Source organism: Myotis daubentonii, chromosome 1 (assembly GCF_963259705.1).
Source record: "Myotis daubentonii chromosome 1, mMyoDau2.1, whole genome shotgun sequence".
NCBI lineage: Eukaryota > Metazoa > Chordata > Mammalia > Chiroptera > Vespertilionidae > Myotis > Myotis daubentonii.
Window position 1 is genome coordinate 207005889 of NC_081840.1, and position 24394 is coordinate 207030282.

The following is a 24394-nucleotide window of genomic DNA, read 5'->3' on the forward strand; positions in this document are numbered from 1 at the left end:
GTTGCCAGCCAAAAAAACAAAACAAAAAAACCCAATAGTGTATGGATATTTTTGGTTAAAAGTTTTGTCTATTGCTCAGCTACTTAATTTCCCTGCTCAGAAATTGTCAAACTCATACGATGCTGGATTTTTAGGTTTGAAGACTTCCTTGAAAATTCTGAATTAGACATTCAATTCAGTACAATTAAAAGAAGAGCATACACATTTAGTTTGTTTTTAGCTGTTTTCTATCTACCCTGTGAGCTGGATGAATATGAGCCTTTCTGCGGTGTCATTACTAGTTTTTTGCTAACCTGTTTACGTTGATTATGTTGTAATAATTAATCTCCTTATTCATCCTGTATTTGTAGCCGGTATGTGTAGTCATGTGCACCTGGATGAAAGACTTGAGCAACTTGGTAAAAAGTTTCTGTAGCAACTTTATTTCCAAGAGGTTTATTTTCTTTGGTTTACAATCATTGATTTATCCCACCGTGATGTTAAATAGTCTTTCATAGGTGAATGTATAGATACTGGAACGGACAGTTTACCGCAGGTCCCAGTTGACCTGCCTTCCCTAGACGCTGAGATGAAGTCACTTTTGAGACCCTTCACCGGTGGGGTTCCCTGGTCACATGGCTGGGTGCTGGGTGTCTGGTGTCAGGATGCGATGAGGATTAGACAGGAAGCTTTGCAGTGCCTTAGACGCAGTGGTTCTCAACCTTCTGGCCCTTTAAATACAGTTCCTCATGTTGTGACCCCCAACCATAAAATTATTTTCTTTGCTACTTCATAACTGTAATGTTGCTACTGTTATGAATCGTAATGTAAATATCTGATCTGCAGGATGGTCTTAGGCGACCCCTGTGAAAGGGTCGTTCGACCGCCAAAGGGGTCGCGACCCACAGGTTGAGAACCGCTGCTAAGGAAAGCACTGTGTCCAACCGTTGTTTGACTTTTTGATTGTGTAGTTCTCTTTTATCCTTACTGTTTCTGCATTTAGACTTTGCTTTTTTAGGTGATAATGTGACTTGTACTCTATAGATAGACATATTTTTAAAAAAGATTTATAGAGGGAAAGTTCTGCCGCAGCTCAGTTTATACGCCCACCCCCATGGTTACTTATTCTTGTCTTTTTGTTTCAAGTTCAATGAGAGAATCATTAACACAAGTTGGCCTTTTGTTGGCTTCAGAGTAATTACAATTAGCAAAGGAGAAAAAGCTCTTAATTTCCCCAGGTGCCAAGTCGAAGGTCCCTTGATCTTAAGTGACTTTACCTGTGGAATTTTTTCTTATGGTTGGTGAACTATGTTGTATGTTTTAGTTTTAACTAAGTCTGAATACCAAGGCCTTCAGTCTGAATGTGATGGTTTCTTTATGTCAGACATTTTTTCATTTGTTCAGCTAGAATTGTCCTTTTTTCTTTTAATTCCTTTGATGCAAACTAGAATTACCATCTTTACTGTTTATACTTCATGTGGGTTTTTTGTTTTCTTTTGTTTTTTATTTTGTCTGCTAGGTACCAGTCTATCTGACCTAGTAGCCACGTAAAAAGCCCAGTGCCTTTGTTCTGTGAGAAGACACAAGTTGAGACTATGCATCGCTTAGTGCTGTCCCCACTCTCCTCAACCCTCAAGCTCAAGCCCTTGTAAATGACTGACTAGAGAGAAAATGCAATGAGGCACTTGGGGCTCCCAACAGGCCTGGAGTGAGATCTGACTTGTGGCTCTTCCAAGCTGTGTGGCCTTGGGCAAGTCACATAACCTCTCTGAGACTCCTGTTTTCTTTGGCAAAATGGTAGTAATACCTACCAGTATGTCATATGCCTGTTGGGTAGAGAGTAGACAAAGTCTAGCTGCACATGGGAATCTCCAGAGGAGCTGTAAACACGCTGACCCCTGGTCCCACCCCCAGAGGTCCTGATTTCATCCTCAGGATAGAGGTTTGAACCAGGGAGAGATGATGGTGGCTGGGACTACTAAGTAATCAGTGGCAGTGATGGGAGGTGCTCAGGTTCAGGATATAGTTTGAATTCATATCTACCTAACAGAATTGTTGATGCATAGGATGTGGAGCATTGAAGAGAAAGAGGAGTTGAAAATGACTGACGTTTTGGGCCCTGAGCCCAAAATAGTGGCACCATTTAGTAAGAGAAAAAACACTTGAGATGAAGGACTGAAAACCTCCTTGCATCTTAGAAATGAGTGTGGAGATTCACATGTGCCAAAATATGTATGTTTGTGTACATTTCTTTCGTGTTGTTGTGTTTTTTTTAGAAAGACTATTGCATTTATCTTAAAATCAGGATTTCAACCCATCCTCCATTTTCTCCATCTTCTTTTCTCCAAATATTCTTTAGAACTTTAGAAAACGTAACTGTTAGGGTCTTAGGTGTTCCTAGATCTTAGACATCTAGGAACTGAATAATTCTATTGGCGGGACTCTTTGCTCCATAATCAGAGATGAGAATAGTCTTCCGTGCCATCATCGTGTTGTTTTGGCTCTTGAGGTGCCCCACGTCACAGGGATGTTCTTCAGGGTGAGAAATGAAGTGAGAGCTGTAAAGTAGGCGCTCAGCAAATGTTACTTGAACCCGCATCTGGTGGGTGACGGGGGATAAGGTCAGCTGTTGAAATTGTGGAAGCTAACTTTAGCAGATGGAATGGTTTTGAAGCCGCGTAGAGTTTTCCTCTTATCACCAGTGACCCATTGCACTTTGCTCAACAATGGCCGTGGGTACTGCACATCTAAGTAGCTGATTTCACGATTCTAATTAGCGTTGGTAGCAAGTGGGGGGCAGAGTGATGCCTTAAGAGACTCTGCACTGGCTGATTTTTACGTATGACATTAGAACAGTGGTTCTCAACATTGGCTGCACATTACAATCACCTGGGAATCTTTTTAAAATCCTGATTAAGGGCCTCATCCTCCGGAAATTCTGTTTCTTTGTTATGGGGTGAGGCCACAACATTAGTAACAAAGAAAGAATTTCCGGAGGATGAGGCCCAGAAATCAGGATTTTAAAAAGATTCCCAGGTGATTCTAATGTGCAGCCAAGGTTGAGAACCACTGCATTAGAAGGTTCTTGAAATATCTGTTCAAACTATCCTCTCATTGTTCTTGTTCTACCTGTGAATTGGGTAGAGCTGATAGCAATCTCACATGTGTAGGTGTCATTGCTTTAATGTCACTGAGCACAGTGCTGGGTCTTTTAAGTTTTTGCAGCCCACCAGCTGTCATTCACACATCCCAGCTTAATCTGGTTAGTGGAGGTTTATCTTCTTTTTTAGCCACATCCTGACAAACTAATGGCTGCCAGCCCTGTCTTCCTTTTGTGCAAGTGACTCCTAATTCTCGGAACCTGTCTTGTCCAACCAGTCTCGGTGGTTCTTCAATGCTGCCCACAGTGCGGATGGCAGACAAGCCACCTGGAGCCGCACCCGTTCTCAGGGTTATGTCTGGAGGTGGTGTTCTCCAGGCACCTTGATGGGTGTCCTGTTCTAGGCTTGCTCGATGGACCTGTCGGATATTTGATATGCCAGATTGTGACACTGCTTGTCATCGATAGGCAGATGAGAGTGGCACCCCTTTCCTTATCAGGGGTAATGTCTGGTTCTCCAGAATGAAAAGCTGTTCGTGTGTGGGGGTGGTTTATATTGTTGTGTGTGCTGCTCTGACTCCTCCATCAAAGCCATAATTAGCAGGTAGGCTTTCGTTTCTTCGCTGGGTGTTTTTGATGGTTGAGACTTTGTTAAAAAATAAAGGTGAGTAATTTTTCTCTCCTGCCAAAGTCACAATGGTGATAAAAAGCAGGTGCCCATCAAACGGCGCTGCCTCTCCTGGGAACAACACAGCAGCAAAGTGATGCTATTAGGGTGTTTCCGCTTCTTTAAACAAAATGAAGGTGAGTCTGTTGGAGTCAGTCGTGCAGCTACCTGTTTTTATGTTGAAAATGCATAACTAGCTCTAAAAATGAAAGTTGTGATCATTCAGAAAACTTTCATGGTTGTATTAGTAGTTCTTCCAGTATGTTTTAAGGGCTCACTCATTCAAAACTATAATTCATATATCTTCTTGTGAAGGCATTGCCATTGAAGTCAGCGGGGTTAACTGTCCTCAAAGCATTTTTATCAACTAATTCGATAATTCCTTTTCCCATCTACAGAGTGATTAAAACTTGCTTGTGCATTGGCTCTCTGATGTATTAATGATTCTCTGGTGACCTTATAACTATCATGAAATTCGAGAGTTGGAGGGAACTGAGCGATGGAATAGTGCCGCCGCGTCCCTGAGACAGCCCGCTCCTGCTGGAATACCTCTCAGTACTGAGAATCACACCCGCTGGTGGAACAGCCCATTTCATCCTCAGACAATTCTATTTCTTAGCAAGTCCTTTCTTGCTGAGAAAGCAGTAAAAGCAATAAAGCCTTTTATCTTCTACATATCTGGCTGGGCCAGATGTCCCCCATATTGTATTTGCACAGTTGATTTTTTTTGAGGCCTTAGTATCAGACCTTCGATTTATTTATTCAACCTTTTAAAACCTTCCTGGATTCCGATTTTTTTTTTTCATGTCCCTGTGCATTTATTAATCATGCCATGTGTGTCCTTATCCTGTCGTTGGAACCCAGGCTGTCTGGCTCCAGAGCGTCACTAAGTTATGCATTTAACCATCCAGGGGGTCCTCCTGGATCACAGCAGAGCCTCATGGGATTCTGGGGTCTCTCCCTCTGCCTTATTTTTGCCTGGTATGGCCTTGTTGTTCCCTCCATGCATCCACCCTGTTCCCCACTTCATTCACACCGTAGGCATGCACCTGGCCTCAGGGTGCTGTGACCTCCAGCCCAGCCCTCCACGACAGTCCCTGCTCAGTGCCAAGTCTGCCTGCCTGTGTCTCTGGGTCTCAAGTTCACATTCCAGAAGGAAATCTGATTAGCCTTGCTGGTCAGGTGCCTCCTGTTCTCCCTGACACCCCAGGCCAGGGAACTAGGCCAGGAGAGGGGAGGAGGGGCAAGAGCCAAGGGTGCCCCTGGTCGGCTCCCTCAGAAGGGCTTGTAGGCAGGGGGAACCAAAGGACAGTCTCACTTTGAGCCCCGTCTGTGGCTGTTTGTCATGGAGTTGTAAAGCCACAGTGCTATCTCATCATGGAATCCTGTTTCCATTTTATAGGGCCGAGCTGGAAGCCTTGTTGAAATCCAAAACGCTAAGGAGTTGGCCAATAACATTATTGCCTCAACTGAGGTGATGCAAAGAACCTTTTTCAAAGGGGAAATCTTCCTTTTAATCTCTGACTATACATCCTGTGTGTGAAAAACACCACTTTCAAAACAGTGAGGTGTCCTACTCAGTGTTACCTGAATGCTCTGCAGGTGCTCACAGTTCTGTAGGTTTACAAGTTTTATATACTACTGGAGGCCCAGCACCCGATATGGCGCGAGATCCAGACCCACCGCGCCTGGGACCCCAGACCCGCCATGCGTGAGCCGAGAGGCCACGAGCCCTGCACTGCACAAGCCATGAGCCCTGACACTGCAGAGCCATGAGCCCCGCCCCTGAGAACAGCTCGCAGGCCAGGGGGAGGGACCGACAGGTGCTCCATGCACCTCCTGGTGTCCAGTCGTTTGGTCGTTCCGGTGTGCTGGTGTGACGGCCACTGGCCTTTTATAATATAGATATGCTCTATCATAGGAATCCATTTAAGCAGCTAGGTACTGCCTTTCCTTTTTTTCTTTTTTAAATAACCCCCTACCTCCCCTCCCTTTCGCTTTAGTTCCTCCAATTAATGTTTGTTCTAACCTTTCCAGTCTTAAGAAGATTTTCCTTGACAGAGAATGAAATGAACTATGAGATGCAGGAGTTGAGAAGTTCTGCTTTTTTTTTTTTAATTTAAATTCTTTAGAGAAGTTCTGCTTTTTATTTTATTATCTGCAGGCAGCAGACCGATGCCATCAGTCCCTTGTATTCCAAATGGAAGGGAGGAAACATTTTGGTAGTCTCCAACATGGTGTAAAACATCTTTCCTCCATTCTCAGATGTCTGTGTATGTTAATATTCTCTAGTGAACAGGCGACCCAATTTCCAGCCTTTCCCATGACAGTTTTTGTCTTATTTTACTTGTTCAGTGGCTTCCTGGGCAGCCCCAGTGGTCTCTTTGAATACACCTTCTCTCTCCTTTGTCAGGACCTTTCACCACGAATCAGCACGTGGCTCTGCACCTGCTTCCAAACTGCTGCCCTTCCTGGGTCTCGGTCACTTGTATGTGTCCTCCTCAGTCTAGCCTGCATGCGTGGCTTAGCCTGGTGTCCCCCCCTTGACTGTCAAAAGCTCTTTGGTGCAGCTATGTCTTTTATGAGTGCCATTACTACTTTATCACTGTTGCATTGATTAGAGTCCAGTACACAGCAGCCATTCCTCCTCTTGTTTCCTGAATGAATTGGATGCCAAGACAAGCTACGGATGCTTTTAGCTAATTGAAACTTCTAGGAGGTGCCTGGTAGCTGAAACCCCTTATTGCTCGTGCGATCTGTTTCTGTGCCAGTGTTTAATTCTATATGAGGAACAAACCGTTTACTTCTTCTGTCTGACCAAGTGATCCATGGGATATTCCCAAGGCGATAGCATTAATTTCCTTTCATCTTTCATTGTTCTTCTTCCTTTTCCTGCTAAGCGCGATTTGGCATTGATAAATGTTTTCATTACTGTTTTCAGCAACTCAGCATGCCCAAGATGACTTTTTTTTCTGGGTTAATAGCCAAGGCAGGCAGCCAGGAAATTTGAGTGCTTACTATGTGTGAGGTGCAACACTGGGCATGCCGTAGATTTCCATGTAATACCGCATAAGGTAACCTTTCCTGTGAATACCGGCAATACTTCTTCCAGTGTCTACCGCTTAGAATTCATACTACCACGTCTGGGCCTTGCTGCAGTTCAGTGTGAGTTCAGGAAGTGTTAACCCATTATCTTTTCCTGTTTTAGGCAAGACATTGCTGTTGATGTGTTTTCACACTTGGTTATTTTTACATCTGTTCCCACAAAGGCACTTTAAGAAAAATATTACTTACCCTGTATGGTCATGACAGGTCCTGATAGGAAAATATATCAGAGGGCATCAGGACAGGGAGAAGACTATTAAGTTTTTTTGGATACCTGATATTAAAATAGAAAATTTAGTAAACATTTATGGCATGCAAGGGACTTCCACGAAGTGTTAAGTTTCTTGCCCATATTAGAGTAACATACATGATAGATACTTACAGGTACCCTTATGTCTGCCTTGTCCTCAATATATAAGTTAGGTACATCCCTAACATCTGTTATTATTCTCAGATGCTATATAACTAAGTCGATCAAAAGATGAATGTTGGAGGGGTAAAAGACCACCATATTTATTCGAAACTTTTATAGGTGACACTTCAAGGAAGAATGGTCACATGCCAGTAACAAGGCCATGAGGGTAGGAGAGGGCTGTGGTTGAAAAACTTGTGTTGAGTTGGAATAGGGCAAATAGAGGAGAAATAGTTACAGGGAAAGAGCAGGTCAAGCTTAATAGTCCAATGAATGAATGCATCCATCATCACTATTAAAGTTGGGCTGGAATTTACCAGTTTCCAAATATTGTCCTGACTCTGGTACTCACTGGCTCTCTGACCATGACCAGTTCTGCGTATGAGAAGCTAAGTTTCCTTACATCCTTTTGAAAATAATCACATCGACATCATTTTGAGAATAATTCTTTATTTTTTAATGAAGTGAACCCTTTGTTTGTGAAGATGAGAAACAACCAAATTTTGAGGTAGATAGCCATGTTTTACATAGGGTAAGTGGATATTATTTGTTACAATATTCATTATAGTTTCGGTGTTGTAACTTAAATGCACCCCAGTTGCATGAACAAGAAGGTAAAGGAGAGGAAACCAGAGGTGTGGAAAGCTTTTTGGCTGTTGTGCAACCCATAGTTATCCCAGAACATGCTGCACTCAGGGCTGGGTTAGGACAGCTGTTCACATCCAAGGAGATCTGATATAGCAAGTAGGGCCTGTTAGGGAAAGTTCCAGGCAGCCTGGTGATTTGGGGGTTGGGGGAGGGAGAGGCAGGGTAGTTGCATTGTGATCCTAAGTCATCCATGCAGAGCAAAAAAGCCAGCTAGTGGTTGGGGTTCCGGGAATAGGTTTCAGCCTCTTCCCTGGCCAGGTCCAGGTCTAGACAGTGCCCGGCTACATTAGATGGGCAGTGGGACAGGATTTGGCTTCCATCCAGGACTGAAATTCCACTGCTAAACGCCTCCACTAAAATTCCACAGTATGGAAGCCATGCAGCCTGTGAGTAGTTGGAGTCGTTCCAGAGTCAAATGAAAGGCTTTACAGGAAGGTCAGGGATGACCCAGGGCAGCTTGGCTAATGGACAGTCACTTCAGGATGCCACAGCGTCGGTCTTAATCTTGCTCAGCCGTTTCATATGTGCACACTGCAAATGGGCTGTGATTAGTCTAGCATGGGCCGTGTGCCCACCTTTAAAACCAAAAGGGGGGATGCTATCTTGGACCAGTCCCTCAAGACCGCCTACAGTTGGAGAAAAGGAAGTTTTCCAAAGAAAATCAAAGGAATGTTTTCAGAAGAAGCAGACCGAGTTGGAGCGAGTAGCAGATGCCTCCCCCACTCAACACCCCCTCCCCCCCTGGCATGGAGCCTGAATCAATATACTCTGTACAGGGAAGGGATATGGATGCAATCGAACACTTCATTTCCCCTGGCTGTTGCAGGCATGATCTAGAAATTTGAAACATGTTGCTGGATAGTTTCTATTTAATTTCCATGCTTTTAGAGGTGTTTGATTTCTTCCGTGCCATAGTACAGCGATTTTCAACGTTTTCTATGTCACAGGACACATACACTCATTACTAAAATTCTGTGGCACACCAAAAAGTATATCTTTTGCCAATCTGACAGGAAAAAATAGGTATATTCTTGATTCATTCACACCGAGAAGCTATTGTTGTGTTGGCTACTGTCATTTTATACTTTGACAATCTAAGGGAAAAGGGGTCAGTGCCCCTAACTAAATAGTCAGGTATTGCATGCTTTAGAAATGTTGGTGGCACGTCAGTTGATCACTGCCATATCTGAAAGTGTAGTGTGTAAATCTTAACCTTCAAAGCACCCGGTTCATTGTTTGCGGAGTGGTGGTTCCTTTTGTACCCTGTCTGTCTGAACGGCTGCTGCCCTGCTCACAACCGAACGTTTGACCATTCTGCTTCAACAATGCAGAACGTGTGATTCACATCCCTTCCGTAGCCCCAGTAACTGCTTCTGTATTTCCAATTAAATAAACTAGATACATGTGTATATATAAAGATAGCACTAAAAAAAAAGTAAATAAAATACAAACATCTAAATTATTCAGCCAAAGATTTTGTTCCAGAAACTTGAGCCAAAAAGATTTTTTTTAGATAAGGCCATTTATTATTATTGCTTTTCCCAGACAACAAAATAAAGACATATTCAAACCTTTAGAATAGACCATGGGTAATGCTCATAATTTCCCAAGGTAAGTAACACCTACCTTTAATCACACCTATGTTCTGCGTGTGTGCCTTTTAAGTCTCTGGTTAGTTTTCCAGTTAACATTCTTTTATTTGATTATATGACTGTTGCAAGCATGGCTGTTTGTCTAATGATCTCATTCTAGGTCAAGAAACATGAGCAATCAATATGGTCTCTTTAATGTCTAATATTGGAAGCCATTGAGTAAGAAGAATATATAATTGAATTTTCCTAAATATGTTTGGGGAGTTAATATAATAGCTATTCTGATTTCAATTACAGCCTTACTTATAATTGCAATAAAGTTGAGTCTGCAAAAATGTAATGGTTCCATAACCATATTATCAGGCAACTGAATGATTTTGTATCTTATTCTCTCCTCCCTTCTACCTCCCCACCTCTTCTTTTCTGTTGCATAACCACTATACAGATGACATTTTGGGGAAAACGTACTTATTTAATATTAATTTATATAATTCTAGAGTAAAATCCATTATTTTACTCTCTAGATTCATTTGCTGCACACAGCTTTAAATTAAATAGTGTCCGATTTTTTTAAAAAAATGTCAATACCTAAATTAGTGTTTCTAAGACTTTTTTTCCCCATCTCAAGGATTTTGAAGGGGAGATTATCTTTATAATCTCTTGGTAGAATAGAGTGACTAAAACTGTTGGAGTGACAAGTATTGTGCTACATGGCTAACATACTGTTATTTAATCCGCATATTAACCCTATTTTATGAATGAGGAAGCCAAGCCTCAAAACATAAAATAACTTCCCCAGAGTTATATAGAAGTGCCATAATCCAAATTTGAACACAGATCTGATAACAAAGCCTGTTCCTTTTCTCCGTAGTCTGCTTTTCCGATTTCAACAATGAAAGTAAAAGCTAGAACGCGTGTGTGCTCAGGAGAAGTTAGCCACTGTCCGAAGTGCTTTACACGCGCACCGTCTCCCTTAATCTCCTCAGACACCCGTGGGAGGGGGTAGGCAGCGAGAGATACGTAATTTGTCTAAGGTTCCCACAGCTCATAACTGCTGGGCTAGATTCTCTCTCTCACTCCATGGCCTGTGCTCCCAGTCCTGACTCTCTCATGTCTTATAATCTCTGGGTTATACCTGGTGTTCTCAGTAGTATTGGTTGCCATGTCCTGATGAGAAAGGGATGTGCGGTGTCTAAGGACAGGGTTGTTTGGCTATAGAGACATTTCCGTAAGGGGTTAATAATTTGTTGTATTGAAAACCCTGTTTCTTTTAAGTCTTGGGCTTTTGCTTAGAGTAGCACCCGGCAGTGGGTGTCTGTGGCTCCATACAGTGATGGGATGATGAGAGACCTGGAGAGGCTGTAACGGTCAGACCAGCTCCACTTCCAAATCTATCATGCATACATCCACTTCCTTTCGTCTCTGTCTCCACAGTCTCACATAATCACCATTCACCTGGATTATTGCAGTAGCCACAAAATGGTCTTCCGGCCTAGAACTGCCCAGTGGATTCCTATTTGCATAAAGAGTACAAATTTAAGTTTATTATGTCTCCCAATCTGGCCCTGCCTCCTCTTATTTGATGCTCCTGTTCACTGTTACTGGTCCTCATGTTCCTGGAATCTCCAGGCTCACTCTTGCCTGCAGGGCTTTGCCCCTGCTCTTCCCAGTTAGTTTACACTGTCCCTCATCTTTTCTTATTGAAGTCCTCATGGAGAGGCCTCCCTTCCGCTCAGTATAAAGCTACACAATGAGTATAACTAACGTTTCTGGAGCTCTTACTGTGTGCGAAGCATTGTTCACGACATCTGTTAACTCACCAGGTCCTTACAACCCCATTAAAGTGGGTGCTACTATCATCCTATCTAATAAAGAGGAAATATGCTAATTGACCCTCACACTGTCACAAAGATGGCAGTGCCCACAGCCAATAAGGAGGAATATGCTAATTGACTGCCCTGCCCTCAAATATGGCAGCGCCCACAGCCAATAAGGAGGGAATATGCTAATTGACTGCCACGCCCTCAAGAATGGCAGTGCCCAATCCCCTCAGCTCCGCCGGGGCGTTTGCCTCTGGAGTCCCCCAGTCCCCTCAGCCCCCCCAGCCGCCCAGGGCTGGCCCGAGCACAGGCAAGCCTTGGATGGTGGCTGCCCAGCTGCCCAGAGCCGCCCAAGGCTCAGGTAACCAGGGCCAGCCAAGGCTTGCACTGCCGGCAGTGGCAGCAGCAGAGGTGTGATGGGGATATCACCTTCCCCTGATTGCCGGGTCGCCTCCCATCCCTGAGGGCTCCCGGACTGTGAGAGGGGGCAGGCCAGGCTGAGGAACCCCCCTCTCCAGTTCATGAATTTTCATGCACCGGGCCTCTAGTCTCCATATATAGATGATGAAACAGAAGCACAAAGAGATCTAGCAATCATTCTATCAAGCACTTGTTTTCTTTTCATCACACTTATTGTGTTCTGTAATTATCTTGTTCTCTAGAAAATAAGTCCCCAAGAAGAAGGGACCTAATCTTATTTTTCTGCTGTTTCTGCAGCTTTTATAAAGATGGCTGCCACATAGTAGGCACGGTGTCCAACTTCTATTGAATGTATGTGTTGAATGAATAAGTGAATGACTGAACAATGGACGTACTGATTTGCTCATGGTATCTGTGATGAGAAATGGGAGATTTCAGAGGTGATAATTCTGTTGTCATTGTATGAAAGGACTAAAAACCTTTCACTCAATAACTATTGAGCACTTTTCTTCCCTGTTCCGTCATTCTGTGGGCATATGAGCATGTGACCATGAATCTAGGCAGAGGAAGAAAGAAAGACTATATGTCAGTCAACACACTCAGTAACCCAGTAGTCACTGGTCAACAGGTGAGTGCCAGGTACAGTAGTCGCTGGCAACCAAGTATAGTCACTATTTATCTTTTCAAATAAGAAGATTTTGTCATGACCACAAACACCATTTGGCCCTGTGATGAGTTCTGGGTGCGGATTATGCCAGGCAGCCGTTGCTGTGAAACATCTGGCTCCAGTAGGGAAATTTTGTATTTTATTTTTAAACTGTCCTGTTTTTCTAAACAAATGAGATTTGACTTTTTTCCTTCCTGGTGCCCAGTAGCTATGAATTTCCCAGGACTTTGGAGCTGGAAAAGAACCTAAGATTATTAGCCTACCTTCCTCACTTTACAAGGGAAGAGAATAGCCCCCCCACCCCCCGGGAGTATGTGGTTTGCTTGGGGTCACATAAGTAATCAGTGGGAGACACTGAGCTTGCCACACAACCACTAAGAGGGCTTAATGGCCTAACACTCTTAGGGGAAGATGAGCACGTGTTCACTTCAGGGCTGTGATTAGGGTGCTGACCATCATCACCCTATGTTTTCTTGATCCAGAAAGTTATTGCTGGAAGCTGAAATAGTATATCCTTATCAAAGCTGCTTGTATATCCTTATTTAGTAATACAAATATCTCCTTGTAGCACATTCAGTAGCTAAAACCTTTTGCATGACTTAAGGGCAATGAAAGCCCCACTTTCCATGAAGCCTCCACGAGAACTGTTGATAGATCTGGCCTCACTCTCCTCCACGTGCCTTCCATGAGGGGAAGACACAAAAGCCGACTCCATTCTTAGTAAGTCTTCGGGAGAAAAGACAGGTGGATGAAGAGCTACTGGTGATCTTTAATGATTTATGTGAACAAGCTCTCTGAATTATTGAACAGATCCCAGGAGGCACAGCTTCCCTCCTTAAAGCAAAGGACAAACTGTGTCTAGGAAGGAATGGCAACTGTACCATCTTAGTTTTACCTTCTTTGGGGCAGAGTGGTGGAGGGCCTTTGCCATCTCTGTACATCAGCATCTCGGTGAAGGCATTGCCCAGGTGTGATCACCATAGCTGTTGAAGGTGGCTATATGAAGATGAAATTAAAAAGAAGCATAAAAATAGAGTTTTTTTGGTGCATGTTGAAACTAACCCTATATAATAAAAGGATTAATAATATACTAATTATTTATAATAAGATAATTCAAATTAGTTTGAATGTAGGGAATGTGTTTTCATCCGTAACCCAGAAGGAATATGAGATCAAAATTGCTGCCTCCCTTCCTCCAAGGATTGGTCCATTCATTCCAATAGAAGAGCCTTGTTTCTCTTCTACACAGAGGGAGTCTGGGTATATGCATTACCATCTGTCCAAACCTATCCTGCCTATTTCTACAATGTAAGGTAAGAGTTCATTGCAGATTGTAATCATAACAGTTACAAGCTCTCACATTTCAAATTAGTACGTGTGCCAGTCTTATTCCCAGATGTCTTCATGAGCTATTCCTTGGACCTCTGAGGTTGGGTGCATTCACTTGGGTATTCCTGAGAATCTATGCCTTGATCACGGCTACCTGCTATCAGGTGCATACATAAGGTAGTACCTGCAACCTCCGGCCTTCAGACATCCTGGGAGTGGGCCTCAGGTGCCTGTGGCACTGCTGTGTGTCATTGCTGGTGAAAGAGCCTGTGTGGCCAAGCTCGCTGGAGCCCTAAGTAAACAGGGCAAGGGTGACCTCCGTCTCCCACTGTCTGAGTGCCTCGCCTCCTTGTTTTTGGTGCAGATCTTCCTCCTTGAGTATCATAGCTGCTCAGGGATCGTACTGACAGCCCCAAGGGTTGTGCTCCATATCAGATGCACATGCCCTACCTTTCCAAGGCTTTTCCATCGTGCCTGAGTGAAGAAAGCCTATGGCATCCGCAGTATTCTGTGCCTGGAACCTTTCTGTCCCTCTACTGGTCCTACCTTTTGTTTTATTTTTCTTTTTCTTTTTTTTTTTTTAAATATATTTTATTGATTTTTACAGAGAGGAAGGGAGAGGGACAGAGAGTTAGAAACATCAATCAGCTGCTTCCTGCACACTCCCCACTGGGGATGTGCCCGCAACCAAGGTACATGCCCCTGACCGGAATCGAACCTGGGACCCTTGAGTCCACAGGCCGACGCTCTATCCGCTGAGCCAAACCGGTTAGGGCTGTTTTATTTTTCAACTACAGTTTGCATTCAATGTTATTTTGTACTAGAGGCCCAGGGCACGAAATTCATGCACTGGGGGAGGGTCCCTCAGCCCATCCTGCACACTCTCGCAGCCCAGGAGCCCTTAGGGGATGTCCAACTGATGGCTTAGGCCCGCTCCCCAAGCCGTCAGTCAGACATCCTTAGCGCTGCCATGGAGGCACGAGAGGCTCCCGCCATCGCCGCTGCACTCGCCAGCTGTGAGCCTGGCTTCTGGCTGAGTGGCGCTCCCCCTGTGGGAGTGCACTGACCACCAGGGGGCAGCTCCTGCATTGAGCATCTGCCCCCTGGTGGTCAGTGCGCATCATAGTGACTGGTCATTCTGCCCTTCGGTCAATTTTCATATTAGCATTTTATTAAATAGGATTAGTTTCAAGTGTACAGCATAGTGCTTAGACAATCATATACTTTACAGTGTAGTCCCCTCCATATTTCAAGTACCCACCTGGCACTGAACATTTCAATATTGCTGACTATATTCCCTATGTTGTACTTTACGTCCCCAGGACTATTTTATAACTACCAATTTGTACTACTTAATCCCTTCACCTTTTTCACCTAGCACCCCTAACCCACCTTCCCTCTGGCAATCATCAGACTATTTACTGTATCTGTGAGTCTTAACTTTTTAAAAAAAAGTTTTTATTGAATTTATTATGGTGACATTGGTTAATAAAATTATATAGGTTTCAGGTGTACAATTCTATAATACATCATCTGTATGTTGTATTGTGTGTTCACCACCCCAGATCAAACCTCCTTCCATCACCATTTATCCCTCCCTTATTCACTTCTACATCCCCTGTCCCCCTGCCCCTTGCCTCTGGTAATGAACCTGTGTCTATTTTATCTGTTTGCTTATTTTGCTTTTTAGATTTCACATGTAAGTGAAATCATGTGGTATTTGTCTTTCCCTGTCTGACTTATTTCACTTAGCATAATACCCTCTAGATCAGTGGTTCTCAACCTTCCTAATGTCGCGACCCTTTAATATAGTTCCTCATGTTGTGGTGACCCCAATTTCATTGTTACAAATTGAACATAATTAAAGCATAGTGATTAATCACAAAACAATATGTAATTATATATGTGTTTTCCGATGGTCTTAGGCGACCCCTGTGAAAGGGTCGTTGGACCCCCAAAGGGGTCGCGACCCACAGGTTGAGAACTGCTGGCATAGACTGTCTTTATTATACATATTCTATGTTCTTGTTTCATTGAGAACAGGTCACCAGTGTAGACTTTACCCCTCATTTTGGTGAGTTTTTTTCTTAAAGGTCCCTTATTATCAGACCTTGGTTGGGGACATACTAGTCCATCAAAATTGTTTTAATTACTCTAGCTTTCATGTTGGGGAAGGGGTTGATTCTAATTCCTTTGTCCTTTGCTTCATATAAATTCTTGAATACAAATTAATAGGTGAGGAGATGTGATCTCCAACTCCCCCTAGCAGCCTTTGAGATCCCAATATAAATGGATATATCAGGGGAGGAGTGACGCCTAACTCCTTAGCTAAGAACATCCAAGGACCCAGGCCCCCAACAGTCGAGTTACATAAAGTACAGCCTGAGGGTATCAGTTCAGAGCAGAGCAGAGACCTGGTGTTTCTGAGGCTCTGTCCAGGTGCGGTGCCATGAACAGTCCACTGTGCCTTTGGCGCTGTCATTAGGAACATCTTTAAGAATGTTGAAGGTTGATGTGCCTCTGTTGGATAACCCATGTCTTAGTCTGTTTGGGCTGCTGTAACAAAACCTCATAGTTTTGTGGCTGGGAAGCTCAAGATCAAAGCGCCAGCAGATTGAGTGTCTAGTGAGGACCCACTTCCTGGTTCAGAGATGGCTGTCTTCTCGCTGTGTCCTCGTATGATGGACGAGATGAGCGATCTCTCTGGGGTCTCTTTTCCAAGGGCACTAATCCCATTCACAAGGGCTCAACCCTCGTGTCCTAATCACCTCCCAAAGGCCCACCTCCAAATACCACCCCTTTGAGAGATGAATGTTGGAGTGGCACAGACATTTGGTCTGTATTAATACATATGTGAAATTTGGATTCTATGAAACTAGGAGGGAAAGCTAGTGTATCTAACACATGATGTAGTGAAAGAAAATTAGGAACCATGTGACTGACCATGGGCCAAGCTGCTGATGTGTCTAACTGTAAAATGAGGGTCACAGTACTTACGTGGAGCCGTGTGACATCCGAGTGCCGAGTATAAACCGTGACTCTCACTCCCTGCCTGTCTACCTGGAAAGCTGGCTGCCAACCGGAGGATGCCATCAGACTTCTTCACAAGCATGACAGGTGCCCTCAGACCCAGCCTGGGTGCTTTTTTAGTGCCGTATCTCACCTGTCTCTACCTGGCCTTTGTCTGTGCTTCATCTTTATGTCCTACTAGAGGCCCGGTGCACAAAAATTTCTGCACTCGGGGGATGGGGTCCCTCAGCCTGGCCTGTGCCCTCTCACAGTCTGGGACCCCTCGGGGGATGACCACCTGCTGGCTTAGGCCCGCTCCTTAGGAGATTGGGCCTAAACTGGCAATCAGACATCCCTCTGGCAGCCCGGGATCCCTCGGGGGATGTCTACTTGCCAGTGTGGAGCACGCCTAAGCTGCAGTCGGACATCCTTAACTCTGCTGAGGAGGCAGGAGAGGCTCCCACCACCACTGCTGTACTGGCAGCTGTCAGCCTGGCTTGTGGCTGAGCAGAGCTCCCCCTGTGGGAACGCACTGACCACCAGGGGCAGCTCCTGCCTTGAGTGTCTGCCCCCTGGTGGTCAGTGTGTGTCATAGTGACCAGTCATTCCCGGTCGTTCTGCTGTTAGGATCAGTTTGCCTATTACCTTTTTATTATGTAGGATTATACAGGATAGACCTGGTGCATGGGTGGGGGCCGGCTGGTTTGCCCTGAAGGGTGTCCTGGATCAGGGTGGGGGCCCCGCTGGGGTGCCTAGCCAGCCTGGGTGAGGGGCTGTTGGGTGTTTGCAGGCTGGTCACACCCCCCTCAGGGTGAGGGTCCCCACTGGGGTTCCTGGCCAGCCTGGGTGAGGGGCTGATGGCTGTTTGCAGGCTGTTCAAGCCCCCCCCCCAGTGGGGACCCTCACCCCATGGAGGTTTGGCCAGCCTGGGTGAGGGGATGATGGCTGTTTTCAGGCTGGCCACACCCCCTTTAGGGTGGGGGGGTCCCCACTGGGGTGCCTGGCCAGTCTGGGTGAGGGGCTGAGGGCCGTTTTCAGGCTGGCCAAGCCCGCCGGCAACGGAAGCTCCCAGCTTCTGCTCTTTTTCTTTTTTTTTTTATTCTGGGATTTATTTACCTTCTATAATTGACACTTCATAGTCTTGAGAGGAGCTCAGATTCAGCCAGGTCAGGAGGGAGGCAAGCTTGGCTTCCTCGATGGAGGAACCCACTCCTGCTTGCTCCAGCTCTGTGGCTGCCAGCTGCTATCTTGGTTGGGTTAATTTGCATATAGTCGCTCTGATTGGCTGGTGGGCGTGGCTTAAGGCATAGCGGAGGTATGGTCAGTTTGCATGTTTGCCTTTTATTAGTGTAGATTCCCACTCCCCTGCACACTCTACGCTCCTCCCTGCCCCCTTGGTCTCCATGCTCATGTTCCTCCCTTTGTAGAAAGCCTGAGTGATTTTCCCGGTTCATGTAGCAACAAAACCCCACAGGCCAGCTTTCCTTCGAGCACAGATGATTACCAGCTCTTGGCTGCCTTGGTGTCCTTATCATTGGGTGGAGAAGCATTCACTTGCCCCAGAAAAAAATGGCCAAATAACCACTCCTTTGTCATGTGGTGTTTGTTTATTCGGCAAACGTTTACCAAGTACCTGCTGCCTGTGCCATGTTAGGAAGATGAGTAACATGCCAACTGTAGCCCCAGGGAGTTCCCTTTCTGGTAGGGGGAGACTGACTCACAAGCAGGCAGTAAGGAAACGTTCTGGTAAGTGTTTTGCTGGGGAGAGGGGAGCATGGAGGACTGTGGGAACACAGAGAAGGTTCACTGACTTTAGTGAGAGACCCCAAGTTGCAGCTCTTAAGGGAGGAGTTGGCATTGGCTTGGCAGAAAAGAGAAGGAAAGTGGGTACTTGAGGTAGAGTACTGTTGGTGTGAGCCTTTCTAGCAAAGGGGGAGGGAATGATTTAATCCAGCCTCGTTGAATTCTCGATAGGGTAAAGTAAGCAGTTTAAATTGTTTTATTCTTCTAGAACTTACATGTATTTTTTTAAAAACCACCGTCAACTTTGCAATAAGCTGTTTCCTAGTTGAAATTGTCTGAATCTGTTGAATTGTTACAATGATTGTGAGATGACTTGATCTCAAAGCATTTTAAATTTGTTTGTGAACTTAAATTCTAATTAGTGAAAAGAGTAAGATGCTCATAGTGAGTTAAGTAATTGTGGTGGTTTCCTATTTAAGCCTCATTGTTCATCTTTTTTCTGTCTTCATCCAAAAAGGAAAGAAGAAATAAAAGCATTCAATATGTATGCTTACATTTTTAAAATATATTTTAAATTACCTCTGTCTTGTCAGTTCTTGTTTAAAACTATAATGTAAACCAATTTTAATTTTTTTTTTTACTTTTGGACACATTCTTATGTATTGGGAGGAAATAAAGTAAGTTGAACATATATGGGGGAAAGATGAACAAAAATTGGAAATCGGTCACTGTTTTTGAAATGGGTCAGTTTTTACATACTATTAAATGCTGCCTTTAAAATTTAGTAGAAATATTAAATGTGGGGCTTTTTTCTTTTTATCATGAAAGAAACAAGACCAATAAGGAGATGCATGTAGCTTATAACAGATTTTAGATTCTGGAATAGTTATGAAATGTGGCTTTGGTCTAGACCAGTGATGGCGAACCTTTTGAGCTCGGCGTGTCAGCATTTTGAAAAACCCTAACTTAACTCTGGTGCCATATCACATATAGAAATTTTTTGATATTTGCAACCATAGTAAAACAAAGATTTATATTTTTGATATTTATTTATATATTTAAATGCCATTTAACAAAGAAAAATCAACCAAAAAAATGAGTTCGCGTGTCACCTCTGACACGTGTGTCATCGGTTCGCCATCACTGGTCTAGACAATAAAATAAAACAATTCTTATCGAGTAAGAAGATTCTCTCTCTCTCTTTAAGGTTATGAGAAGACCGATGATGTTTCAGAGAAGACTTCCCTGGCAGACCAGGAAGAAATACGGACTATATTCATCAACCAGCCCCAGCTGACCAAGTTCTGCAACAACCACGTCAGGTAGGACCTGCTAAAGAATGATCTGGGACCAGCCAGCAGGCCAAGTCCTATGGGCCCTCTCCCAGCCAAAACGAAAAGGATTGCAAAGAGCTTGTGGTTACATCAGTTCATATTGAGAGTTTTCTCCATCTTCTAGCCAATGAGGAAGGAGCAGAAAGGATAAGCAGCTGCTCATGGGTAATCCCTTTGTGTTAAACCTGTTAATAGATTATTGTTTGGGTTTTCACATTTTAGAAGAGGTCCTTTGCCATTCTTCACAGATAACTCCTTTTGGTTAAATAGTTGCAAAATTTAGTATGGTGGTGAGGAATGGAGGGCTGTGAGAATTACTCCATTGTTTTATATTCATTACAACAATAATATAAAAGTATCTCTGTTATAAGCCCAATTTACTTAGTGTCCCCTGGAACCAAGTGAGCACCCCCAATGTTAGCCCAGTGTTTCTCCATTGGCAACATTCCTAAACTGGAGACATGCCCATTTAAAGTGAACATTTACAACTTAAAATTCAAGCAAGAGGAACTTTTCACAGTTAGGGGAGTGTGGCGTGTATCCCTTTAATCTCCTCTCTGTTATTAACAAGAGGAAGATTGGATGTTTCTAACACCTAAACTGTGACTGACTGACTGGCTATATCTCAAGTGTTCAGTGTGGAGTCCTAGCCAAAGTCGTAGAGGGTCCGTGAAGAAAATTCAAATCCAGGAAACTCCCCATTTCTCTGACATTATCCAGGGATGGCATCTCTACTTAACGTCTCCCTGGTCCTGCTGCTCAAACTGCTGACTTTGTTGTTTTTTTGCAAGATTTTATTTTCAATGAACGTATTATACATTTTCTTAAGTGAAGTTGCCCTTCTTTGTAAGCTACCCCTGGTGATGTTAAACAGGATGGCTGACCAAGGAGAAAGAAAGATGTTAGGCAGAAAGTGAAAGTCTTACTGTTCATTTATGCAGCTCCTTTCACTCCTTTTCATTCAGGTTAATGACCATTTGCAATAGTCTCCCAACTTGAAGCAGAGGACAGAGGCTCCTCATCTACTTTTGCAGATGTTGATACTAGAATTTTGTAAACGTTGGAGCTAATTGTGGAGCAATTAAGTTTTATGCTACTTTCCATTTTGTTTTCTAGCACTGCGAAATACAACATCATCACATTCCTTCCACGATTTCTCTACTCTCAGTTCAGAAGAGCCGCCAATTCATTCTTTCTCTTTATTGCACTGCTTCAGGTAAAGCCCTGTTGTAAAACCTTAGTTCGACAGCAGATGTTCGGATTTAATAAAAGCCTGTGACCAATCTTCCGAAGCTTATCTGGACACAGATATCAGCTGGTTTGGGTGGACATTTCCAGCTTCTGCTACAGCCGTGTTAGAATTTCACTACCTCTTTTAGTCTTTCCATTCATTTTTATCAGCTTATTTTTAAACATTCTGTAAATTCGATGTGGCGAGGACTATCCGTTTGGGTTCTAAGGGGGATGGGGTAATTTCTTAAAACATCAGTTTATTTTAGTAGCAATGTAACTGTCAATTCTGAACCTTAGAAGACAAGAATTCTCACTTTAAATCTTGTTTCTCTTTGTAGTTGTGTTAGTAGTTGTAATCAGGGGGAAAAAGTTTTATATTATTAAAAAATAGCATACACCCATTGTAGAAAGAATTAGGAAACATATCAATGCCTAAAGACAAAATTTATAACTCATTCTACCACTGAGAGGCAACTACGCTCTTGAAATCTGGTTGTATATTCTTCTGGTCTTTTTGTTTTTCTTGTATATTAATTTAGTGTTCAAAGGGGACCACAGAGTACATACATTTCATAATCTGCTTTATCAGTATTTTCCCACGAGATTCATTGTGTAGCTAAAATATTATATTTTAATGGTCATATGATATATTAGTATATGGATATACTGTAATGTATGTAACCAAGCCCCCTTTGTAGGTGTTAGTCTTACACACAGCTGCTTGCCAGGAAGCGAGTTAACATGCTCTCCCTCTTCCAGCTCCTTCTTAGACTTGACCAAATCATCTTCCCAGGGTCAGTCTGCTAAGATAGTAAAATCAAGGAAGCATATTTTAAGAGGCACCAAGATGTTACCATTTTTAAATGTATTATCAACTTGCTAGTTCTCACTGGATTTCTCTCTTTTTCTTTTCCTTCAAATAGCAAATACCTGATGTATCACCAACAGGCCGCTATACAACACTGGTTCCTCTCTTATTTATTTTAGCTGTGGCAGCTGTCAAAGAAATCATAGAAGATATTGTAAGTACTTGATTTTTTTCATAAGTAAATGTGACTCTTTAGTTTTATATAACTATTTTAAAATATTATTCCTTCTTTCAGTTATTTCGTTCTTGACACAGGCTGCTTAAATGCCCATTTAACTTAGAAGTGTGTAGAATATCCTCCCACCTCTGCAGTTAATTTCTATTGATTTTTATATTATTAACATTTCAAAATGCTTGCTATAGTGTTTCCTTATGTGTGTAGTTTATTAATGAAAGAAATTAATTTGAATGAAATAATTGACTTAGAAAAAATATATTTGAACATTTTTATTAATTATGTTCAGTTTTCAATTTGAACTTTGTTTCAAGTTAAACAGAACCTCCAAACTATCTAAATGTAGTAAAGGGTTTCTTGGTATTTTTTATTTTTAAATTTATATACTCTAGTTTTCACCTCATTAAATACCTATGATTCCTTTCTTATTTTAGTAGTTCTAAGTTCCCTTTTCTTTTATCTTTTTTTATTAGAAGAAAGCAACAGCAAATGTGCTATTTTTATTTTTCCGTAGTAGCCGAGAAAAGAGGAAGTCAGTTTCCCTTTTATAAAATACATTCCCCAAAATAAATTCAGGCTTTTCTTTTTCTCCTATTTCATCTGTTGTTTGCCTACCTTAGTTGAGGAAGTCAACATTTTTTTCTATGCCCTTTAAATAATTTGCCTGTCTCAAAGGACCTTCTGTCAAGCCTCAGGCAAGTCAGATGGTAAGGAGAGGAAGGGCCAAGGCATTCTTTAGAAAGCTCCAGTTTAAAGTTACACAAACATTCATTAATATTATAGCTGCGGGGGATCCAATTGGGATCTCACTGAGAACACATGAGCCATAGCATCACTAGACCCTTAGACATGGGTCAGCCAACTGATTACCAGGGGTGGGGAACCTTTTTTCTGCCAACGGCCATTTGGATATTTATAACATCATTCGCAGGCCATACAGAATTATCAACTTAAAAATTAGCCTGCTATATATGGTCAAACATGTAATTAATGCACCCTTAATACCTCTGCAGGGCCACACCACCCCTGGCTTAGTTCATTAGTGTCAAAAGCATCTAAGTGTGTAAGAGTACAAACAGAAGTGGTGTGTGTAAAACACTATAGTTCTCTTGATTTGCCGGGGTCCAACCCCAGCAGGTCCAGGGGTCCCCAAAGGTGTGGACGGAGTCGGCGAAGAAGGAATGACACGGAGACAGCGTTCAGCTGATCAGCAGCCTAGCCAGGATCTCCAGCCAAGTTCTGGTCTGGATCTCCAGCGAAGTTCTGGTCTGGATCTCCAGCGAAGTTCTGGTTAGGATCTCCAGCCAGGTTCTGTCCAGGTTCTCCAGCCAGGTTCAGTCACCAGGTTCTAGTCAGGTTCTCTTGCCATGTTCTATAGTCAGGTTCAGTCCAGGATCTTTTGCCATGTTCTCTCCAGCGAAGTTCTTCTGTCTGTAGGTTCTATGTAGGTTCTCTCTTCTTAGTTCTGTGTCTTGAGTTCTGTTCGTTGTTGTCTTGTTGCATCTGTATTTATACCAGTTGATTCTAATCCTGTCAATTTCTATTACAAAGGTTAGGGCGTTTCTTATCTCCATTCCAGGGAGTAAAGATTATGTAGCTTAAGCATGATTGTTTGTAGTTAAATTGATTAACTACCCGCCTGGCACTTAGTTAAGGAGTTTCATCCCCTCCCTAACTTTAGGGGAAAATCCCTACCTGGGGATTCAACCTTTCTCGGAGAGGTGACCTTGGTTAAAACACAGCGCCAAGAAGGTGAGCAAACATATTAAGAACCGTATGCTATATATGCCAGGTCCCTTGAAACAGCAAGGATGGACCGGCTCCCGGCATTGATTGCCAATGACATACTTGGTGGGGACCACTAGCTGAAAAGTACAGGGGCCCTCTTCTATGCGTATTGTTCCACACAGACTTACCACCTTTCAAATAAAGGTTGGATTTGGCACGCTATCAAGATTGGTCTTTACTACAGTTTTGTCTTTTTGCCTTTTGTATTCCCTTTTCTTTCTTTGTTTAACCTAGGTTTTAATTGAGCATCTGTTACTTACTAGGTATTGTTGCTTTTGTTTTTGCAAAAGTTTTTCTCATTTAATTCCTTCAAAAACTTTTGAAAGTTGATATCAACCCCATTTTAAAGGTAAGGAAACTGAGGCTTGGAGAGGCCAGGTATCTTGTCCAAGAAATTGATGGAATTTCTATCCCATCCATTGCTCTTCTTTATTTTTGTGGCAAGTCACCAATAATGGATACTAACTAGAGGCCTGGTGCATGAAAGTCGTGCAGGGTGGTTGGG

General features: G+C 43.2%; 1 protein-coding gene across 8 annotated transcripts in view; it reads left to right on the top strand.

Annotated features, from left to right (window-relative positions):
• Positions 1–24394, top strand: part of ATP8A1 (ATPase phospholipid transporting 8A1) — a 214241-nt gene that overhangs the window by 11563 nt on the left and 178284 nt on the right. For 7 of the 8 annotated variants that reach the window (XR_009449605.1, XM_059672319.1, XM_059672285.1 and 4 more), the window contains exons 2-4: positions 19699–19813; positions 20942–21041; positions 21982–22080. Coding sequence is in view for 6 of the 8 variants with exons in the window: in XM_059672319.1 (XP_059528302.1) it covers positions 19699–19813; positions 20942–21041; positions 21982–22080 (314 nt within the window). In the remaining 2 variants the exon portion in view is untranslated. Of the gene's footprint in view, positions 1–19698; positions 19814–20941; positions 21042–21981; positions 22081–24394 lie in introns of those variants that run through there. The other variant, XM_059672298.1, reaches the window with a different exon arrangement.